Source organism: Carassius auratus, unplaced genomic scaffold (genome assembly GCF_003368295.1).
Source record: "Carassius auratus strain Wakin unplaced genomic scaffold, ASM336829v1 scaf_tig00032568, whole genome shotgun sequence".
In the NCBI taxonomy this organism is placed as follows: domain Eukaryota; kingdom Metazoa; phylum Chordata; class Actinopteri; order Cypriniformes; family Cyprinidae; genus Carassius; species Carassius auratus.
Window position 1 is genome coordinate 306,672 of NW_020526009.1, and position 22,714 is coordinate 329,385.

The 22,714-nt window shown below is 36.2% G+C and overlaps 1 protein-coding gene across 1 annotated transcript in view; it reads left to right on the forward strand.

Annotated features, from left to right (window-relative positions):
- The window catches only part of LOC113080930 (nephrocystin-4-like), a 67,065-nt gene extending 45,870 nt beyond the window's left edge, over window positions 1-21,195 (forward strand). The window contains exons 7-10 of the mRNA XM_026252986.1: window positions 12,132-12,325; window positions 17,402-17,516; window positions 17,702-17,790; window positions 21,135-21,195. Coding sequence (XP_026108771.1) covers window positions 12,132-12,325; window positions 17,402-17,516; window positions 17,702-17,790; window positions 21,135-21,195 — 459 coding nt within the window. The remainder of the gene's footprint in view (window positions 1-12,131; window positions 12,326-17,401; window positions 17,517-17,701; window positions 17,791-21,134) is intronic.
- Window positions 21,196-22,714: the final 1,519 nt, after the last annotated feature.

Consider the following 22,714-nt stretch of genomic DNA (forward strand, 5'->3'; position numbering starts at 1 on the left):
TGGATAACATGCTAATGATACTGCTGTTACACTTCCTGCATGACTCATCGCAGTGTGATCCAGCACACTCTCTCAGTGTGGGCACACACACACTCACAATCTCTTTTAAAGCCTGAGATATGATATATAACTGCATTCATTCTCCTCTTTGTGAAGGCATGCTGGGATGCTCATAAGCATAATAAGCGCATTTATCACAGACTGCGTGTTCCTTCTGAAATGCTACAAAACTTTTAGATGTGCAGTGAAATCACTTGTGAGTGAGGACTAAATGCTAATCAAAACCCTCTAAATATTTGGACAACACTATTAAATGTAATCCTTAGTTAATTTCAAAATGATATTCATACTAGTAGTCGACTGATATTACTTCTTTAAATATCACTTGTTAAGTGAGATTATTATTTTGACATATACCAGATTACTGCTCTACTGTTGGTTAATGCTTAGAGTGTCTACTTGCTTTTAATTTTAATTTAATTTCTGTAATAGGAGTACAGGTTCAAAAGTGTTTTTTTTTCATATGGATTTGTGTAAATATTGTGTAAACCATGCATGTGTCATTTGCTATTTTTTTTATATAATAGTGTGATATTTTATAGGTCTATATTTGATACTGGCCATCAGCTAATTGCATTGGCCATCAAAAATCCATATCCGTTGATGACTAATTTATATTGTGAATGATAAAATTCATAATCATAATATTAGTGCATGCCTAGTTATTGAAAAATATGCACACAAACACACATGGCACATATGAGTACAAATATTCCATAAATAGTGTTTAAGATTACAAAGATAAGGAAACAGGCAGCCATTTTCCGGTTATTCAATATAACCTGTGGTACTTTATCTTAATCTGTAGGCATATTGATATAACTCAGTACCTCCTGGTGCTTTTGTAGGGGCCTCAGCGTTAACAAAGGATCCCTGTGTCCAATTGCTGTAAGCAATGTTCTTCTCAGAGCTCTGATTTGCTGGATTTCATGGATTTCAACGTCATTCATTCTGTGTCGTGCTGTGTTTCTAACCCTCTCGTAGAGTTTTCCAAGTGTGTCTGATGGAGAGCTTCTTTACACCCTTATATTTATTTCAAGCATGCTTTGTGATGTAAATGCGCATTTTAATTCCTGTGACAAGCTTTAAACAAAATTGGGAAAGAAGTTTCCACATTTGCATCCATGATTCCGGTCACTGTTTTTCATGTAAAGTCTACAACAGCTGTTAACATTCAGTGCGCGTTTGACTTGCGCCTGTCGCTGAGGCGCAGTGGAGTGCGCTTCTGAAAAGTCTCCTGTTTGATGTGCTTGTAAAGATGTTCTGAGTCCAAATAAATGCAATTCTTGTCAAGAAAAAGATGTGAAGTGGCCAACCCAAGCTCTTTTTAATGCTGATAAACTTGAAAAATGAATCACGCTTATTTTGACAGCACTAGCTTAAACACATTTTAGCAATTGTATAGCGATGCTATGTCAGCCACCTGCAAGTTATGCAAGTCTACAGTATCCAGGTCTTCATGACTATGCATCATTTTAAACTATTAATTTCCCCCAGTGTAAAACATTTAGTGCAAATCATTACTTTGCACCTTTAAGGGTTAATAGTAATTGTCTCTTGGTTCTTTAGGCACTCACACATCATTTATATTATACCCTGGATAATTTTCTTTTTACTCCCAGCTCTTTCGCAAGTCATTTGTCAATAAATCCCAATAAATTTTATTGTAAATTTTATGAAAGCCATTAAATGTCTATTACGTGGGAAGAGCCGCAGTGCAGATTCAAATTAATATAAGGAAGCTCGTCTTTGTTCTCTGACTTACCCTTGACTCTGAGTTCTTTTGACCACATTGCCGTCTCGCAGAAGTCAATAGCTTAGTCAGACCCCTTTATAATTTGCAAAGAACTGAAGACTTGCTGACCAAAGAACTTTTGTGCCAGAGTTATGTAAATTGTTCATCCTGCAACTCTGTAGTTATAGTTTGCTGCCACAGTAATGTAATTGATTATTGATTAGAGGAACTAACGCCTGCATCACCATTTGACAGATTTTTACATGTTAATACCGGCAGCCATGTCACCCTGTAGCCCGAGACAGGTTACCCACTGAAGCTAAGCAGGGTTGAGCCTGGTCAGTACCTGGATGGGAGACCTCCTGGGAAAACTAGGTTGCTGCTGTGAGGGCTAGTGAGGCCAGCAGGGGGTGCTCACCCTGTGGTCTGTGTGGGTCCTAGTGCCCCAGTGTAATGATGGGGACACTATACAGTCAACAAGCACCGTCCTTCGGATGAGATGTTAAACCAAGGTCCTGACTCTCTGTGTTCATTAAAAATCCCAGGATGCCTTTCGAAAAGAGTAGAGGTGTGACCTCGGCATCCTGGCCAAATTCATGCATTGGCCTTTTGACCACCATGGCCGCCCAGCAATCCTCATATCTACTGATTTGCTTTATCACTCCATCTCCTCTCCACCAATAATCTGGTGTGTGGTGGGCGTCCTGGCGCAATATGGCTGCCGTCCCATCATCCAGGTGGATGCTGCACACTGGTGGTGGATGAGCAGATACCCCCTCACAATGTAAAGCACTTTGAGTGCTTAGAAAAGCGCTATATAAATGTAAGGAATTATTATTATAATTATTATAATCAATTTAGATGTCCTCATTTTTTTGCATTGTTTTGAATCATAAATTATATTTTATATATGTAATTATCTATACAAAAATTATTAATATAAACTGAATTTAAGTGACAGTCAAGTAATGTATTTGGTTTAGAAATTCATGTGTGTTTTTTAAAGTATAATTATTTTATAAATTTGCATGATTAGAACTGATCACTCCTCAACAGACAAAACAATGATGCTTTCCCCTCGATAATCGGCCCACTGGTATTAAATAAATGCTGATTGCACTCCGCAGTTATGCCACTCCTGGAATAACACACTCTCTATTCAATTCATCTGCTCACTACAAAGAAATAACCTTCAGAAACCAATTTTATTTCTCACGGGGGAAAAAAACCCTCTTGAATTCTTGAGTCTGAATGGGAAGATGACCCTCACCCCTCCAGAGCTCGTCTTTTCTTGCTGCCATTATTCCTGTATTTGGTTTAAATGACCTTCCCAATCATTTGCCTGAACCAGAATATTTAACACACGGCAGTTTCTGTAAAATCAATGTTCTTCTTCTATACCCCTTATTAGTGGAATTGTTAGTGCTTTTGTTCATATTGGTGACAGTTGATCATGAGTATTGTCAGAGTGAAAGTACTAGCAAAAGTCCTTTTTTTATTATTTGAACGGTCTTTGTAGTGACCTTTATTATCAAGACTGAGGTGAAATAAGAGAAAAGTCGGTTGTCATTTTACACCATGACACTGCGATCCAACCCACACATCCGTGAGTTAAATAAGTGATATTCTTTTAGAAAGCACTGAAGTCTTTCATGAAGATTCAAAGCAACTGTTTCTATTTTTAAGTCCTCTGTTCTGATTCCACCGTCGAAAACATCAAAGACATTTTGGTTTGAGGCTGAATTTGCTGCTTGTGATGCCAATGGGAACGTGTCTATTCCCTGCAAACTAAAATCCAAGAAAATAATAAATCAAGAAATAAATACAGAACTCAGGGAGCGAGGGGACTTAACCAGCTCTTCTTTTTTGCATGTCTACTTGATCTTCCAAACTGAAATGCCTTCGTTTGAGACAGCCACACAAACAGATGCAAAATAAAAGCAGCCATTATGGTTTTTTTTTTTCCTTTACTTTGACATTGAGTCTGAGAATAAACTTTTGTGCATTTCATATAAGCCTCTCATCTTTTGTGCATTTCGTTCAATTCTAAGTAATATTCCTCCATCCTTGTCGCCGGCCTTGTCTGTTAAAGGGCCTGTTGTCATGGCCGCTGGGCTAGATGATGCGTGACCCGCAGAGTCCAGAAATTTCACAGATGAGAAACAGAGGCCAATGAGAGAGGATGAGCTTTGTCATTACTGTGAGAGACACTGCGCTGCATTCATCACTCAGAAAAGATTCTCCTCCCTCCCTCGCTTTCCTTCTCCTTCAGTCTCTCTCTCTCTCACTCAGTTGCTCTCTTTGCTCTGTGAAGCTGGAAATGGGGTATGATTTAACTTCAGGCCATTTCATTGTTCCCTTTAAGCTTCTTAGCTCTAAAATATTCATATTTTGGGCACAGGAAGCAAAATCTGTGACAGCACAAGAGAGCAGACAAGAAGGAGAGTGAGAGGGGGAAAAAAAAGAGTAATGACAAGAGTATGAACCAGAAATAAGATATTTCTGTAGCCGATGTGTTTAGATAAGCTCCAGACAGGCTGGTTTTCTTATCTCTTTCGATTTATCCTTTTCTGCTTTTCTGTCTCTTTCCCCACTTTCTGTCCATCAGTCACGTCTTTTTAAAATAATAGTTCACGCAGAAATGAAAATACTGTCATTATTTACTCACCCTCATGTCGTTCCAAACTTATGTGACACTTTTTTTATCTTCTGTCGAACTTTCCATATAATGGAGGTGAATGAGGATGAGAGCCTGTCACGATTCAAAATGACAAAAGTGTTGTAGAAGTGATCCAAAAAAAAAATGCTCAAGTAAAACGATAGGTTTGTGTGAGGAACAGACTCACATTTTTCACTGCATATCTTGACATCAGCCCCTGCTGATTTTTTGCTGTGTTTCAGACAAGTAGTGGTGTGCAATTGAACAAAACATTGTTTTAGTCAGTTACTTTCAATGAATCAGTTGATTCAGTTCACTGAACTGGTCTGAATTTTTTGTTCTCTAATCACTACTCACTTATTGATCATGTTAGAGCAGTTTACAGCTCATTGAGATCAGTAAATAACTTGATTATCAGTCTGTTTTTCTAAAGACTACAAATACATTACTGTTCAAAAGTTTAAGCTCAGTGAGTCTTTTATCCAGCGAGGAGAACAAAGAAGTTGAACAAAAGTTGTAGTTAAGACATTTATATTGTTAAACAACATTTCTATTTGAAAGAAACTGCTCTTTTGAACTTTCTGTTCATTCAAGAATCCTGAAAAGTTTTCAACATTGATCATATTTAAAAATGTCATGATCAATCAGCATATTAGTATGATTTCGGAGGATCATGTGACACTGAAATCTGGAGTTATGGTTGAAGAAAATTCAGCTTTGCCATCATAGAAAATGATTACATTTAAAATAGAAAACACTTATTTTAAATTGTAATAATATCTCACAATATTACAGCTTTTACTGTATTTTGGATTAAATCAATGTGGCCTTGCTGAGCTTAAGAAGCTTCTTTCAAAAACATTTGAAACTTTGTGTAGTTCATAAACAAAGCTCGGAAGCTCCAATCCTTATTCATTTGTCTTTTTATGTTCCCGCTTTGTCATTCAGGTTTGGAATTACATGCAGTTTCGCAAATTAAAAAAAAAGTGAGTGAGCTGTCTCTTTAAATCTGTAATGCAGTGCACTCTATGCCTGTTTGTGTTTTAAAGTGGAATCCGTTGTGGGGTTCAGTGTCAAAGCATATTGCACTAATTATACATCATTATATTGTTATCAACTTGTTGCAGTGAGCTGGTGTGTATGCTGCTTCTGACACACATACGTCGCTTGTGTCGTTCTCTAGGGATTTAATTGGCAGTGATATACAGTACATACACACTCACACACAAAGCTGATTTGATTGGATTTAAGCCATGGTGACATATACTGTACTTGTCTCATCACTGTGTGTTTAGTGGCTCAGCTTCTGGCTTGCTAAATTAGTTTTCAAATGGAGAGTAGTGACACAGATAACAAAGTTTTTATTAAGACAAATGAAACCCTAATCAGAAACCATGTATAAAGAGAAAAGTACACCTCTTACTGAAGGCATGTGGAGATGCTTTGATTTTTAGATACAGTAAAGTCTGTTAATTTGATAAGTATAATAAATATTTAATGTTTTATTTTTTATGTAAACTTTTTGAATATATTTTTAATTCATTATTCATTCACTTTTTTTAATTATATATTTTATAGTAAAATTATACAGTACCATTGAATTTTTTTAATATTTTTTTTAATATTTTTTTTTATATATATATTTTTATAAATTAATACATTTATGCATTAAATTTATCAAAAGTGATATAAAAATCTTACTTTAACATTATTACAAAAATTATATTCCTGAAAGTGTCATGAATATATAAAATCCCGGTTTTCTACAAAAATATTAAGCTGCACAACTGTTTTTAACATTAGTAAATAAATAATAAATGTTAATAATATAAAAAATATTAATATTAAAGTATTATTACAAATCATAATAAATGTTAAAATAATTTCTGGAGTATCTGACAATGAAAAATGAAGTAATGAGCTTCAGCTTTGCCATCGCAGGAATATTTGACAATTTAATATAATAAAACAGAAAATAGTTATTTTTAAGTTGTAATATTATTTCACAATACTTTATATTTTGTTTAATTAATTTTTATTTATTTTAATTTTTTTATTAATAAATACAGATTTGGTCAGCAATAGACTTAAAAATCTTACCTCAAACTTTTGGTACTGTAAATAGCATGACACATATTCTTTCTCATGCAAATATTGGTCAATCAAAAATGCTTTGACAAAAATTGAGATTTATGAAAATCTGTGTGGAGCTCACAGGCGATTCACGGTATTATTATTATTTATTTTTTTCTTCATTTGCACATTATTAGCAAATTTGCGCTCAAATAATAATTAGCTTTTTCCTTCTGGTTAGATGCTAACTGTGTTTCATTAACTCCATATTTGCATGATTACTATGACATTAATATAACCATAACCAGGAGGTGAGGAGGCAATATATTCCATGACCTGAAGTTTTAATCCCTGTGTTCCTCAAAGCAGGACTGTTAATTCCTACATTAATGTGTTATGTCTGTCCTGCAGAGCCTGTAAGCTGCCCACCGACCTTTCACAGTCACGCAATCGAACGCTGCGCAGGGCTTCACCACCTGAGGGCTTTGTGTTACATGTATTTGCTGAAAACAGGCACATCGCTACCGGATTTAATTACTTAATTATCTCTCTCGACGGAGATCACTTTTGTTCGTGAAAATAGGCTTAGACTTTTCCATTGCTGAAACAAATAATAGCTGAATATAGAGTCTCTGGAGTAATGTGTCTCTCTCTGCTTGTTGCACTGCAGCGTTCCACGATATTCTTCCAGGTAATTGGACCTCAGATTTGTCATGTCGCCCCCACAGGTGATTTGAGACTGTTCACCAAAAAGTCTTCAAAAGCAGCAAAAATGGGTGTACCTCACTGGGCCACAACTGCAGACAAGTCAGAAAAGTTGTTGATCAATATCTGCTTTCTAATGACCAGTATACATATTGGTGCCTTGGTGACATATCGACACATTTCTTTTTATTATTATGGTTTTTAACACTTGTGCAACTTAATATATTTATGGAAGCTGTAATAAATTTTTGATAAAGTTTTCTGACAAACAGATAGTTCATAGGAACAGCATTTATTTGAAAACATTTTTATGACGATGTAAATGTCTTTGCTGTCACTTTTTATATATATTTTTTAATATATATTAAAAACAAACAAACAAGCCCTGCCAAGATTTAAAAAGGAAAACAAAAGTAACGTAACGCATTACTTTCCATAAAAAGTAACCTAAGTAATGTAATTAGTTACTTTTTTTAGGGAGGAACGCAATATTGTAATACGTTACTTTCAAAAGTAACTTTCCCCAACACTGTTTATGAGTAATAACTTGAGATTTAGTAAACACTGATAAATGCATTGCAATTTCATTTCTGAAATAAATTGTATTTGTAAAATTCCATTTGCTATTATAACACAAAGCTAAGATGGAAACACAAGGTTCAGTTCATCCAAAAATGTAAATCAGTTAGTAGTAATTAGTAATCATTTAAAGGTTTACTCCACCCCAAAATCGAAAATTTTGTCATTAATCACTTACCCCCATGTTGTTCCAAACCCGTAAAAGCTCAGTTCGTCTGCTGAACACAATTAAAGATATTCTGGATGAGAACCTGGAGGCTTGAGACTGCCAAGTAAATAACAGTCAAGGTCCATAAAAGATATGAAAAGTTGTCGTCATAATACTTCATCTGCCATCAGACGTGCAATCTGGATTATATGAAGCAACGGGAACACTTTTTGTAAGCGAAGAAAACAAAAACAACTTTTTTTTTTAAATAATTCCTTTGTCCACGGTCTTCTCCGTGTCACTCCATATCACCGTGCTGCATGTGCTTTTCTGTGTTATCCACGCCACAAATCCAAAATATCTTAAATTGTATTCCGAAGACGAACTGAGCTTTTACAGGTTCAGAACGACATGGGGGGAAGTGATTAATGACAACATTTTCATTTTGGGATGGAGTAGCCCTTTAACCTGTTTGGTTCTCTTTTTATAAAAATCAGTGAATAACAACTTTAAATTGCAGTGTGTTTCTCAAGCAGACCTACAGCTGTATCGTGTCTTTAGAAAACTATATATTTTTTTGGCCTGACTACTTCTGGTAACCATTAATTGTCTTTTATGCAAAAAGAGCAGCTTGAACATATTGCTAAACTTCTACTTTTGTGTTTCACGGAAGAGAGAAAGTCATACTGTTTTGGAGCAACATAACAGTGTGTAAATGATGACCGAATGTTAATTTCTGGATAACCTTAGCTTTGTGCTTAAACGGCCAATGGCATTTTACAGAAGAACATTTAGTCTCAATGTATTTGTCACACAAAATGTACCCCACAAATCATTTACATCTATTTCACTCACAAGAACCCATCAGACTCGTGGAAATGCACAGATCTGACCTATTAAGCTGTGTACCGGGCACAAAATTGCATTACATCCACTTAAAGGAAGGATTCAGAGGTACTCTGACGGTCGCTGCAGTAGCTGGATGATTCACAGTGTAAAGTGGGATACGTGTGGACTACTTCTTGTAGGCCTGAATATAAAACACTGCACAAAATTGATATGCTAATTGGAGGAGCGGTGAGTGGGAGGCCTGAGCAGATAGATGTGACTCTCACCCTGAGGAGAAGTGAGAGAGAAAAGCTGTTAGTCCCATACCTTCTTTTACTGATCCTCTGTAATGCTGCAATTAATAACATCTGACTGCTGCTGCCACATCGTCTCAGAGGCGATGCATCTTCCAAACACCAGGTGTCTGCCAAGAGTCGCCACACAATGGCAGCAGCCTGTCGTTTAATTGATGTGTTATTGTAAACATGTCTGGACATTGACTTACAGAGACAGCTGCTGGATTCGAAGTTGCACCCTTAATATTAAGCAACTGATGACTGGGGTTCAAGTACCTGTGATGGATTGTTATGTAACAGGAAGGAACACTGAATCAGTGCTGGGGGCAACTGACTGAAACTACTTTTCTAACTATTGTTATGACCCTGTGCTTGCTTTTCTCGCCTGCTGGTGGCGGGATGACTTGGGAGGGTGTGGAGGATTGCACACCCCTGTTGAATAATCTCCTCTAATTGTGGATAGGATAAAGATGGGACTGATCCTCTCTGTGTCACTTTCGCTTTTCTGTACAGTGAGCAAAGTTCATAAATAGTTCAGTTTTTAAAACGGTGTCGCTATTTTTGTAAAAAGTTTAATATGATTATTTTCAGTTTGATTGACAGGCGGCCTGACCAATCATAATGCAGAATCTTCCATTGTTAATGTCAGTGAACTTGAACTTTAAAAATGGTTTGCACTGATGTCTTTCTGCGGTTGAAACAAGGTACCTTCTGATACCTTCATGTTTGTGAAGGGTCAGTTAAAGGGATAGTTCACCCACAAATGAAAATTGTCATTAATTACACACCCTAATGTCGTTCCAAACTCCGTTCATCTTCGGAACACAAATTAAGATATTTTTAATGAATATCGAGAGCTCTCTGACCCTCCAATAGACAACGATGTAATTAACATGATAAAGGTCCAGAAAAAATAGCAAGGGCATCATTAAAATAGTCCATGTTACATCTGGGGTTCAGCTGTAACTTAACAAAGCGACAAGAATACTTTTTACTTTTTGTGCGCAAAGAAGAACTTTTTGTACGTGATGCAGCTGACACAGAACAGCATATGTGGTTTATGTTCAGATACTCTCCAAAATGGCTCCAGGGTGACGCAGAGGAAACAAATTGTTGAATTAAAGTCGTTGTTTTTATTTTCTTTGCACACAAAAAGTATTCTTGTAGCTTCAGAAAGTTACGATTGAACAACTAATGTCACATGGATTATTTTAACAATGTCCCGTTTCTGGACCTTGACCAGAGAGCTCTCAGAATTCATCAAAAATATATTAATTTGTAATTTGTAATTAATGACAGAATTTTCATTTTTGGGAGAACTAACCCTTTCTAAAGCCCATTCATGGTTCATTCATGGAACTTATTCATGAACTGGTATAAAAAAATATTCAGATTTCGTGTAATTATATATTTTTTTGCATAAATGTATACTGAGCCTGATTTCTCCCAAGGTTTTTTCTCCATTCTGTCACCGATGGAGTTTTGGTTCCTTGCCACTGTCGCCTCTAGCTTGCTTAGTTGGGGACCCTTCATTTACAGCGATATCGTTGACTTGATTGCAAATGATTGCTAAGATACTATTTAAACTGAACAGAGATGATGACATCACTGAATTCAGTCATGAAATGCCTTTAACTGTCACTTTGCATTATTGACACACTGTTTCCCTAATTAATGTTGTTCAGTTGCTTTGAAACAATCTTTTTTGTTTAAAGCGCTATATAAATAAAGGTGACTTGACTTGACATAACACTTTACAGTGGTTCCACTTGGTTAACTAGTTAACATGAATTGTAAAAAAAAAATAAAATAAAGCATTTATTAATCTTAGCTGATGTCAGTTGCAATATTTGCTAATGCGTTATTAAAATCAAAAGTAAAAATCAAAAATATTTACTAAGTTTAATTTTCCACCCTATTCTTCAATGCGGAAGTAAGCCTATATGTGCAATATTTCCAGTTCATTAGCCACTATAGGGAAATAAAAAGAAGAATTACAACATGCAGTAAATGGTAAAACTGTTTGCACTGCAAACCAGTGTGTTTGTAATTAAGATAATACATTGAAATAATATGGTAAGACACACCAATCTGCAATATCAAACAGCAAACTAGCTTTTTTGTACAGCTAAAAATAGCTGGAAGCAAATGAGACTTGAAGCAAAACCCATAAAACTTTTCTTTCTTTTTTTTATAATAAAAAAATATATATTTTAATGCATTGACCAGTGTTAACTAATGGAACCTTATTGTAAAGTGCAACCATATTTAGTTAAATGTAGATGAATCAAAATAATATCATGTAGTTTGGGAAACTACAGCTACAAAGAATTGTATTATTACTTACTTTAAAACACTGTTTAGGCCTTGTGGTGTGTCTAAACTAGATAAAGCATCAATCATCAATAAAAATTAACAAAAAGTGAAATGCTGCAAATAATAAATTTGAGGAAATTTGTGAGGAGCAGGATTTTGGGCCAGTGAGATTTGACATTGGGTGGAGCTACCACACAGCATAAAAAAAGAAAATAAAATCCATTCATCTGATGTACTGTTTTCTTTAGTCACTTTATTCCATTTTGTAGTCTCAGACCATATTGCAACATTGAAAAGGCAATTAAATATGTGGAAATGAAATGAATCCCAGTTATTGTCCTCCTGACTTTCTCTGCTCTGTTGGTTTCATTCTCTGTACCTTTTCCCATAAGTCCCACACTCTTTGCTTACCAGAGAAATGCCATTCAGATTCAGTCCTGAGGATAGAATGGATCAATAGAGCTTACATGCCCCTCTCCCTTTCCAGCACAGAGCAGTCGTAACTGTTCAGCTTTCAAACACAATCCACAGATTCCATTCCCATACCTCCTCTGAGGATTAAATGCCCTTAAATTAAGGATTAAAAGAGACCCTGCCAGGCGCACTCCAATCTATGGCAAAACATACAGTACATGGAATTCCTGCACAAACACATCTTCCTGTAGTTATGCATAAATGTCTTTTGATCAGAGTGGCTTTTGAATTTCCTATCACGTGTGTTTTCCTGATCAGAACAGGGGTGTGGAGGGACGCTCTGTAGTGGTGCAGGAGCGCAGACTGCTGGTTGGGGTTCATAACGGCTGGGGTTGGGTGGAGAAGCCTCATGTGTTGGTGCTGGAACGTGAGGCCGGAGGGAGCGGAGCATCCAGGGCTCGTGGAGCCAGTGCAAGCGGCAGCTTCAGACAGACCTCCACGGACAAACTCAGGTGAATACTTGGCCCATCTGGCCTACTAATTTACCATAATTCTGAGAAATGTTGCCACACTTCCATAGACTTTGCTTCCAGTTGCACCTAAATTAGGGTTAGGGTTATATTAAATTCAATTTCATTGAAATTATTTTTCCAAATATCCTGGCTCTTTAATTATCTATGTTTCTTTTCTGCTGCATTCAACTACAGTGGTCATAATTATACTACTGTCTATACCAGGGGTCTGCAAACTTCAACATCATCATTTTGGCCCCTTTTCCACCGAATAAAATTCACGTGGAGCCAAAGTGTATTTGATCCTCAAAGGAAGATAACACAGCATATAACTAAAGTGTTATATTCAGTTATGTTACAGGTAATCAGGGGTAGCAATCATTTCAGAAGTAAGGGGATTGAAATGTCAAATGTAGTATTGATAATAGGCCTAATAATATTCATGTAAGTCTAACAGATTTTTCAATTTTTCATGTTCGCTACCCCTGATCTAGATATTGTTTGAAAGTGTTTTGATTCTTTATTGTTCGTTCACACTTTACATTAGGGTTTCATTAGTTAACATGAGTTAAATCATTAGTTAACATAAACAATGAAGAATTCTCCTGAACATTCATAAACCTTAGGTTTTACAATATTTAATAACACGTTGTTAAAATTAAAAGTTGCAACTGTGTTATTTAATGAGCTAACATGAACTAAGACTATCTTTTAACAAAGATATATAACTTCTGTAGCAAATGTAGCTATAGCTCATTGTGAATGTTAATGTTAATGCATTAACTAAGATTAACTAAGATGAGGTCTTATTGTAAAGTGACAACTATTGTCTTTATAGTTCTTTTGCACTTAAATCTGTGTTAAACTTTTACCTATATATATTTTTCTGTATTCTATTATTGTATTTAAATATTCAGTTATTTTTGTTATAAGAAAAAAGTTATTGACCCTGTTAATACTGTATTATGAACAAATTTTATACCAAATTTCAATAGCATGATAATACCGTATACCGTGATAAAAGAATTAGCAATTAATCGGAACAGGAAAATTTGATACCGGCATATCCCTAGTCAGTTACCACTATATCATTAATATAAAGGACATGAAAAATATGGTTGGGGCCGATAGATGATGCCAATCGTCCATCGCCGATGGCTGATAGACTTCACGTTGTTTTTCTTACATCATGTTCCCCATGTTCGGAAAGAAAATGGCATATTTTAATAATGTTCCTCGCACTTATACATCGAGCGGCAGTACTTACCAGATATTTGACAAGATTATATGTTTGTCAGTGGTGCTGAGGATCTGCAAATCATTCACCATCATCCTCAGTCAGGTCAGTAAGCTTCTTATTCAGCTTAGCTACAGCCATAGGGATTTCCTGGCGTCAAAAGTTACTTTTATCATATAAGTCCGTTTTGAACTTTCTGTACGAGGGCGCCCTTTTAATTTAAATTTAGATTTATTCACATTGGCCCTTGAAAATAACGGTGTGAACACACTTTCCTGAGAAAAAGTGCATGGGAAGGTTTTATTAAAAGTCGGGGGGACAACTCCTCCACGAATTGTACACCCATGCTACAGGGAGCCACTGCAGAGGGATGAAAAAGTCAAGTATCTTTTGTTCTATACAAAAGACAATTGATTGATCTATGACTCCTTGGCTGTACTGGTTGTTTTGATACAATTATTTCACACCGTTATTGATTTAAAAAAAAATTATAATGTTCATGCTGATCTTACAATGTTGGTGCATCAGGCTCCAAAACTGACATAAATCAACATAAAAGTGGTTTGCACATAATATTTTGTCACATTCTAAGTTTTCTGAAGCCATAGCTTTGTTTGGGGAACAGATTGAAATTGTTAAATTAAAAAAAAAATATTTATATCATTTAATTAAATTATATTTAATTTAACTAAAACAATAAATGTAACAATAAATCAAGATATTTTTATTTAATTGCATTTTTTAAATATCTTACTCTCACATCTAATTTGCACATGCACATTTTCAAAGTTAGCTTGTCAGGACTCATCACGATGACTGCATGTATTTGATCAAGCATTTAGAAGTATTACATTCATAAATAAACATTAGCAAACTTTGGTAAATATTAAGCAGCCATTGCACCGGTCTTCAGTGTCACATGATCTTTCAGAAATCATTCTAATATGCTGATTTGGTGCTCAAGAAACATTTTGTATTTTTATTAATGTTTAAAACCACTCAAATGTTTTTGTGGAATACATTTTTTTCCCAGGATTCTTTTATGTTCAAGTAAAGTTCAAACAGCCAGCATTTATTTGACATAGAAATGTTTTGTAATTTTATAAATGTCTTTACTACCCCTGTAAAGAAAATAAAAAAAACATGCTATCCCCAAACGTTTGAGTGGTAATGTATGCAGACATCATGAATTTCACTATAAGCCACACATGAAGCTGTTTTATTCATAACACTTGAAATATAGTGCACAAGCCATATGAATTACTGTTATGCTTATTCCTTTTTAGATCTTGTTCTTTTCTTCTTTCTTTGTAAAGAAACACAGCAGCCTTGAGGTTTTTCAAAACATCTTACTTTGTATTCCACCCAAAACAAAAGCATTTCTGTTGAGCTCAGACTTTTCATTTTTGGGTGAATTATTCCTTTAATATAAACACTGTCAGAGAGTTCCAGTCTCTCTCACTGGCCTCCTCCAGTTTAGTGCTCCATCTGTCCTGCTTCAGTGACTTGAACTCTCAAAGCCACACAGGTTGTCCTCCCTAGTGCTTACCCAGCAGAGATCCCCTCGTCCTCACCTCACCCGGTTGGTTTTCATCCCAGCTCTTTTTTGAGCACAGTGCTTATCAAATATGGATTTTTAGGTTGATTTACCCTCTTACTCACTGGATGTTAAATATTTTAAAAGCGCCTTTTCCAGAAAGTATTACAAAAAGTTCCGCTTTCTAAATTAAGGTTTCTCGTGTCTGCACTCTTCGTTTAATTAAAGTGCTGATAAGCCGTCGCTGTACACCGCAAATGAGAAATGAGGGTTTGATTGTTGATGTCTGCTTCACTCCATCTGCTGCAAAAAAGAAAGCCCCTCCCCCCACCGCCACAGAGTCACTGCCATGTGAGGTCTCGCAGAACAAGTCACAAGCACCGTTCCTGTGCGTCGAGAGAAGGAGGTCTATAATTACCCAATGAGAGAAATTAGGTGTCTGAGAGAGTGGAGCATCACATTCTGCCCTTTTAGAAGAGAGAGAAATTGGGTGTAATTATGGAGAGGTTAGCACTAATAACTTATGCTGCACATTCTCAACAACACTTCTGTGATGACGGCAGCGAATGTGTCTATGAGAGCGTGTGAAAACCCGTCAAGAATGATGCAAACAATCTGATGCCGACCTGCCAGTTTCTTGATGAGATGTTGGCATGAAACCCGTGCCTGGAATTTCAACACCTTATAGTAACACTGCCTCAAAAAAACTTTTTTTTTTTTTAGTCCTGTTTCAATTTCACATCTTTGTTCTTTGTCTTCCTGTATGGAAAATGTGAAGTGAACTTCATTTTGAAGTTTTAATATATATATTTTTTTGTACCTTGCTGTGCTCATCTAAGATGCTGTGTACTTTTCCTCTGTTGTCTGCTTATGTAATAATCTGCAATCATTTGTTAAAGGCTTTTTTTTTTTTTAGATTTGGAAGATCTATAACATGATGACTACAGAATGTGTCATAGCAAGAACAAAACGAAAAAAATGAAATATAAATGCAATTTGAGCAACTTACCATGTTAGAACGATAATGGTTTCATTCTATGTTGCACAAGCATTAAACTCAAGAGAGAAACAAACCTTTTTTTAGCTCAAAACTTTTAGTTCCTGCTAAATTGCTGTTCTTTTTCCTTCAGCTCTGTGTGGGTTTTTCAAACCCCATTTGTCAAGTTAATGTGGCAGAGCTGGTTTCTTTCTAGAATTTGAATTTTTTTTTTTACGATTTTTTTTAATTGCATAAATTACCATTCAAATGTTCAGTTTGTATCATAGACTGTAAAAAAAAATATGGACATAGTGTCCGTGACGTCACCAATAGACTCCTCAATAGCGGTTTTGAAGCCTAAAGTGTGCAGAGCGGACCGTCGCCATCTTGGCAGCGCGTCACCGCGAGACTCTCCCGGACAATCGAAAATGGGCAAAAAGGCGGGAGCTGATTGCTGAAGCCACGCCCACCTAGCGCGACGACATTGTCAGCAGCGGCAATCCACCTGTCACTCAAGTGGCCACGCCCTTAATTATGCAGAACTTTAAGGCTTAAAATAATTTAAACGGATGAGTTATAAAAAAATTCACCCCCCTCACAGTTGTCATGAAAGGCAAAATTAACAATATAGACCAAAATAATTTTTTGAACCAGGCTGTAAACATGTTTTTTTCTGCTGTAAAGTTGGGCATTTTAACATGGGGAGTCTATGGGACTGACTCTTTTCTGCAGCCAGCCTCAAGCGGCCAGTCGATGAATTGCAGTTTTAGTCACTTCCTTGTTGGCTTCACAAGAGAGAGCAGGAGGTTGCCGCTCGGTTTGTATACAAGTCTCTAATGCTCATAAAATACTGTTTTCCATTTCAATACTTTTGTTGCTGTAATTCGAATTTTCTGTAGCCAGTTCTGAAATATAATCTGATAATATGGTGCTCAAGAAATATTTTTGTTGAAACCATGATAATAAAAGTATTAACTGATAAAAAATAATAATACTAACTCCAAACTTTTTAACTGTATGTATGTGTACACATATATACATCTCAATGATATGTTTCCAGTTAACAGCCGGAAAAATCATGGAATCCTTTTTTATTTATTTTTTTCTACAGTATATGTGGGAACCCTATATAGGGCTTTGCAATGCACAATGGGTTTGTCTTTTCCAAACTCATAAAGCAGTGAACTGAGACACTTGTGTTAATGAATGTCACTTGACTAGTTGTGTTTTTGGGTCAGTGTGGGTGTGTAGGTTCATTACACAGATTCCATGCAGAGCTGTGATATTTCGGTGATCTCATACTCTTCTTTCTCCCTCTTGCAGTGATGGACTGTCTCTTCGTGGCAGTGTGGAGCTGAAGATGATGAGGGACGTGGCTTTCAGCATCGTCTTCCAGCTCCAGTATGTTTTCTCTTGTCCTCTGGCTGGAGATGGGCAGGTGAGTTATATGCTAATAATGCACTTCTCATCATTCTTTCTCGATTTCACTCAGTTGAATATGAGGAGTGAAAATCTTGTTTAACGGTACTTTCACTTTTTTTTTTCAAGCTAGACATTTTGCTTATGAAACCATTCCAAAAATAATTTGGGAGGACCAGACTGTTTCCTTGTGTTTACCTGCAGTCTGCAGACACAGAATCACTAGCAGCTGTTGAAGTGTGTGGGAAGAAGTTTCCCTTGATTGATCAGCCCACTCTGAAATATAGAGTATTGTTTGTATTGTTTTTTTTTTTCGAAACTCCTGACCCTGACCTTTGTACGTCTGAAAATTTTGGCCAGGATCTTTGGGGTGATATTGTATTAGTCGAGCACAACAAAATATGATTTTTATTTCCTGACCTGCCTCGGAGAAACTGCACTAATGAGTCCTGAGACCCTTGTGTATTATACATTATAAACACATTCATCATCATTTTCATCATCACACACATGCTCTTAATAATATTAAATGGAAATTAAATCAATATTTTCAGGCTGTTTATATAATAAGAAGAGCTCAGGAAATCGTTTTTGTTGCTCTTTTTCTCTTTTTTTAAATTAATAGATTACAATTAGAACATAATTTATTTGAAATGCAAATCTTTTTGTAACATTATAAAGGTTTTTATTGTTACTTTTCATACATTGTATGTATCCCTCCCCTTACATACACACATATACATCTTACTGACCCCAAACATTGGGATGGTAAATATAAATACATGTATCACCGTATAGAAAAAATGTCATATTCACCATTTTGGATGTGCATTTTCCTAATAATGGACTTAAACTATATAGAATTTGCAGTTAGTGACTGCCTTGTTGCATCAAAACATTAGAAACCATAATTGTCGTTAGATATAGTAGTTCAGAAAGTTTGAGACCTCCAGTCCAGTGGAGTCCAGGGAACTTCTGTGACAAGACCCAACTACTGTACCCCCAAGCCCACAGGGATGGAGGAGAGTTTGCCTTTTCTGTTTAGAGCTCTTTCTAATTGAGAATGGATCTGAGATAACTCTCTCTGTCACACTCTCACTCTTTCGCTTTCTCCCCTCGGTTATCTCGCTCATTCTCTCTCTCGAGTATTGCCATGTCTCTCATTGCCTCTCCCTGAGGAAATTAAACAGCCATCCTTGACCAGACATTCTTAGTAAATAAACATATTGGTGGAGTATGGGAAGAGATCGGGGGGTAAAATGGGAATCTCAGGTTCCAGGCAGCAAGCACAGAAGCTATCCAATCAGGCTTTATTCATCCGCCCATTCTTTGCTCAGGGCTCTGGTTTAATCTTAACACCCTCAGGATTAGCCCCCTCTAATGAAATGACACAAATGTGCCTCTTTAGTCTATCTAGAACTCAGCACACATACGGTTGTCTGAAAACCCAATACGTCTCCAGGGTGCTTGTTTTTCTCTGCCAGGCAACACAGAAGGTTTTTAAAAACACTCGTCTCTACAGTTAAGTCATGAGAGATATTCCGCCAATTACACGTGTGGGCGGAATTGCCATAACGCGCTATGGGACAGGCGCTCTTCATGACCGGCAATATAATTTTCCACCTGCGAGGGTTAAAGTGTTGACAATTAAAGCCTGTCAGAAAACAAGACGCAGTTCCGTAGGCATGTTAAATGCTAAACGCTCGCTATCTGGACTCAAACTGCTAGATTCTGAAATTCTGGCTTAATTGGAACTGAGAACTCTTCACCATTTCAAATTGTTCACGAAGATGAAATTTCCAAGTAATTATATGCGAGTGCCAAGCTTTTTTGGAAACCGAGAATTTCTCGAGCTGTCAAGCTCCTGGTTGAGGAGACAGGCAGAGGTGTTGGACAAGTATCGCCTCACATGATCTGCAGTCTCAAACTGTGCTGAGTTTGAGGTTAAAATAGGAATTCGAGAGCGTGTGTGTGTGTGTGTAAATTCCTAATGATGTTTGAGATGGCGTTTGTGAGCGAGAGAGGGAAGACAGACATGGAGAGAGAGGGAGACAGACAGAGAGGGATGGAGTAATTGCGTTATAGGTGTATTTATAGAGCGTGTTGAAGGAAGGTGTCTGGAAAGTCATCATAGTGACTAATAAAGGTGCGACGAGACTCGACCTCCTGAAGATAGAATGACCTGCCTTGCAGCGGCGTTAAAGAGAAAGATTTTTCTTTACATTTGAACAGCTAATGGGTTGAGAACATATGCTTTTCTCACCTCTAGTGTGTCCTTGATTGTTTGTAATTACTAGGCAGCTCTCTGGAATTCTCAATTCTGATTAGTTCTTAATTAATCTCTGGAATACTTCATTCTGATTAGTCTGTCGTTCCCTTCCGTCATATTTTTATATAATAACTTATATACTGTATATTTGACCATTGTGCCAGGTAACTGTTTTGTGTCTCTTGTAAACTCTCTTGTGGTCTTTCTTCTCGAATATTGAAATAATTTCATCTCAAAATCATATTAAATGTCCATTTATTTGTTTGGCAAGCAACTGTGTAGCAAGCAGGATAATGTAATCTTTCGTCATGTGTCCTTATCATTATCATTATCACTTCGTCTTTAATAATTAAGTCATTTTCATATTTTTTTTATTAATAATAATGTCATTTAATTTAAATTTTAATTTAAATTTAATTTAATTTTTATTTATTATGTATTGCCTGAGAACACACTAAACAAAACATGAAATTTAATTTAAAACTAGAAAAAAAGTAAGGATTTAGATATTATGTTAACTTATGTTAAGAAATATCAATAAAATTACAATTTGTTTGTTCCCAAATCATCATTAAAACAATAGAAGCGCATACCAAGTACTGAAATTTTAAACTGAGAATCTATAAAATGTCAAATATGCAGTCTCAGACTCAGTAATTTATATTTCGGATTTATGTATATATATATACTGTATATAAAAACGTCATAATATATAAATATGAATTTATACGCTATATTATTTATTTAGCATGAAAGTCAGATTAGTTTAGAGCTTCTAAATAATTATTTAAATATTTATAATTCATTTACATTTGTCCTCAATGTAATGAAGTATGTGTGTTTATGATAATAACCATGAAACAACCAATAAAAATTATAATGCTCCCTCTCCATCCTCTGTGATCTACAGGTGGGATACTTTTCTGCATGGGTGCACTGTGATTCCCTATTAATCAGTTTATAATGGATCATGATGGCCTTAATGTTGTTTATTTTTCCCTTTCTCCTCGAGTCATAAGACAGGACAGATCATGCATTTACCTTTTCACCAGTAGGTGGAGCTGTGTAACTCATAAACCGTCTCAGAAAGAGAGCGGAGTGTACACACTATTGCAATCATACCGTGTTGACCACTATTTACTGCACCCCGTCTCTGTCCAATTGCTCTCATAATATGGTCTGAGAGATTTTCTGAATGGAGCAACATAAAGTCGGCGAGTAATTAACAAATCGACTACAAAACAGACTGCAGTACCTCACTTTCAAAGGACGCTTCCTAGAGCTCCGAAACTCTGTCTGACAGGCTAAGACTTAAGTTCTGAAGTGTTTCATGCTTGTGTTTTGGTTCTTTTACTCTTTCCTTCGTAGGGTTCGGTGGACCTGTACTCACATCCTTATCAATGTGCCCATGGAGAAAGTGAAGGAATAAAAGAGCTGAAAAAAAAAAAATACCTAGAGGGATGACAGTGAGAAAGACTCTTTGGCAAGTAGAACAAAGTTGGAATGTGTATGTGAGAGGGATATAAACTCAAGCAGCTCTGTGAACCTCTTCCCATGCAGCTGCATAGGTAGACTGAGGGCCGAAATCACAGTTGCGTATTGATATTTCAAAACCCTGAACCTCCCACAGTGCATCTTAACCAGCTGCAAAATGTGCTGAAAGTTCCCTGCGCCTTGAGCATTTAAATGAAGTTATTGTCATTGTTTTCTTTGCAGAAGATACATGCAGGTTGTGGCATCCTTCACAAACTGCCAGTCAAAACCAGCCTGCATTGTGCTGTGTAAAATAGCATTTTTGGAGATGTTTGTGTTATTTTATTATATTCTCATACTGAACTTTTACTGAAACAAATGCTAAAACAGCGTTGACATGTAGCATGTGCAGATAGACAGCGCTATCGGAGGAATAAGTTCAATCAGTCAATTCCCACTGCGGAACTTTGGTGTAGTGTACTTCAGTTGAGAGAGAGAGAGAGAGAGAGATGAACTGCTCACTTGGCATGATCCGGTTTGACTCAGCACAAAGAGACTTGTAGTACTAAATCTCAAGCACAGAGAATCTCAATCACCCAAACCTCTGACCTAAAAACACCATCTCTATAATCTTTCTTTTTCTGCATTACATTGATCACATTTTTCTGTCCTTTAGTAACCTATATATACAAATTCCTTTCTAAAAATCCTCATCAAGATCAGATGATTGACACAAGAGGTAGTAGTTTCATTAAGAACCGACTTTGGCTGTAACAATCGTGACATTTCTGACTGATGATTGAATAGTTGTAAATTAATTAATTAAAGCTATTTCATTTGTACATGTTTCAACATTTCTTAATTTTAACTATAAATTTTTTTTTCTAATTATTTGATACTTTTTTATGGAACCCAGTCAAACATTATATTACATTACATTACATTGTGTTAATGTTTCATTTATATAGCGCCTTTCCCAGACTCTGTGACGCTTTACAAAAGCAGTAATATAACAGACAGACATTTTACAATTAATTCAGACAGTCAATTAAGAGGACAGTAGACTAGTCCAGAAACAAAAGCGATTACAGTTGCATATCATGATACAGTCGAGTACAAAAGCAGAGACACATAGCATAGAAATGAGTAAACTATGGATATTATAAACAAACATGCTGCAAAGAGCAGTAAATGCAAGACACATACAGTACACGTAACAAAAATACTTCGAGAAAGCATTACAACTGGTAGTACAGGAGTTGAAAAGTTTTTAAAGAAACATAATTATGACTGGTAGTATGGGTAAACAAGTAGGATTTAAGTTCAGAGAGTGAGGTTATTGTCCTTAGTGCCAGTGGTAGACAGTTCCATAGTTTAGGAGCAATGACAGAAAATTACCTGCCGTCCACTGAAGAAAGACAAAATCTTGGTACAGTAAGAAGATGAAACCCTGAAGATCAAAGTGATTGAGATGG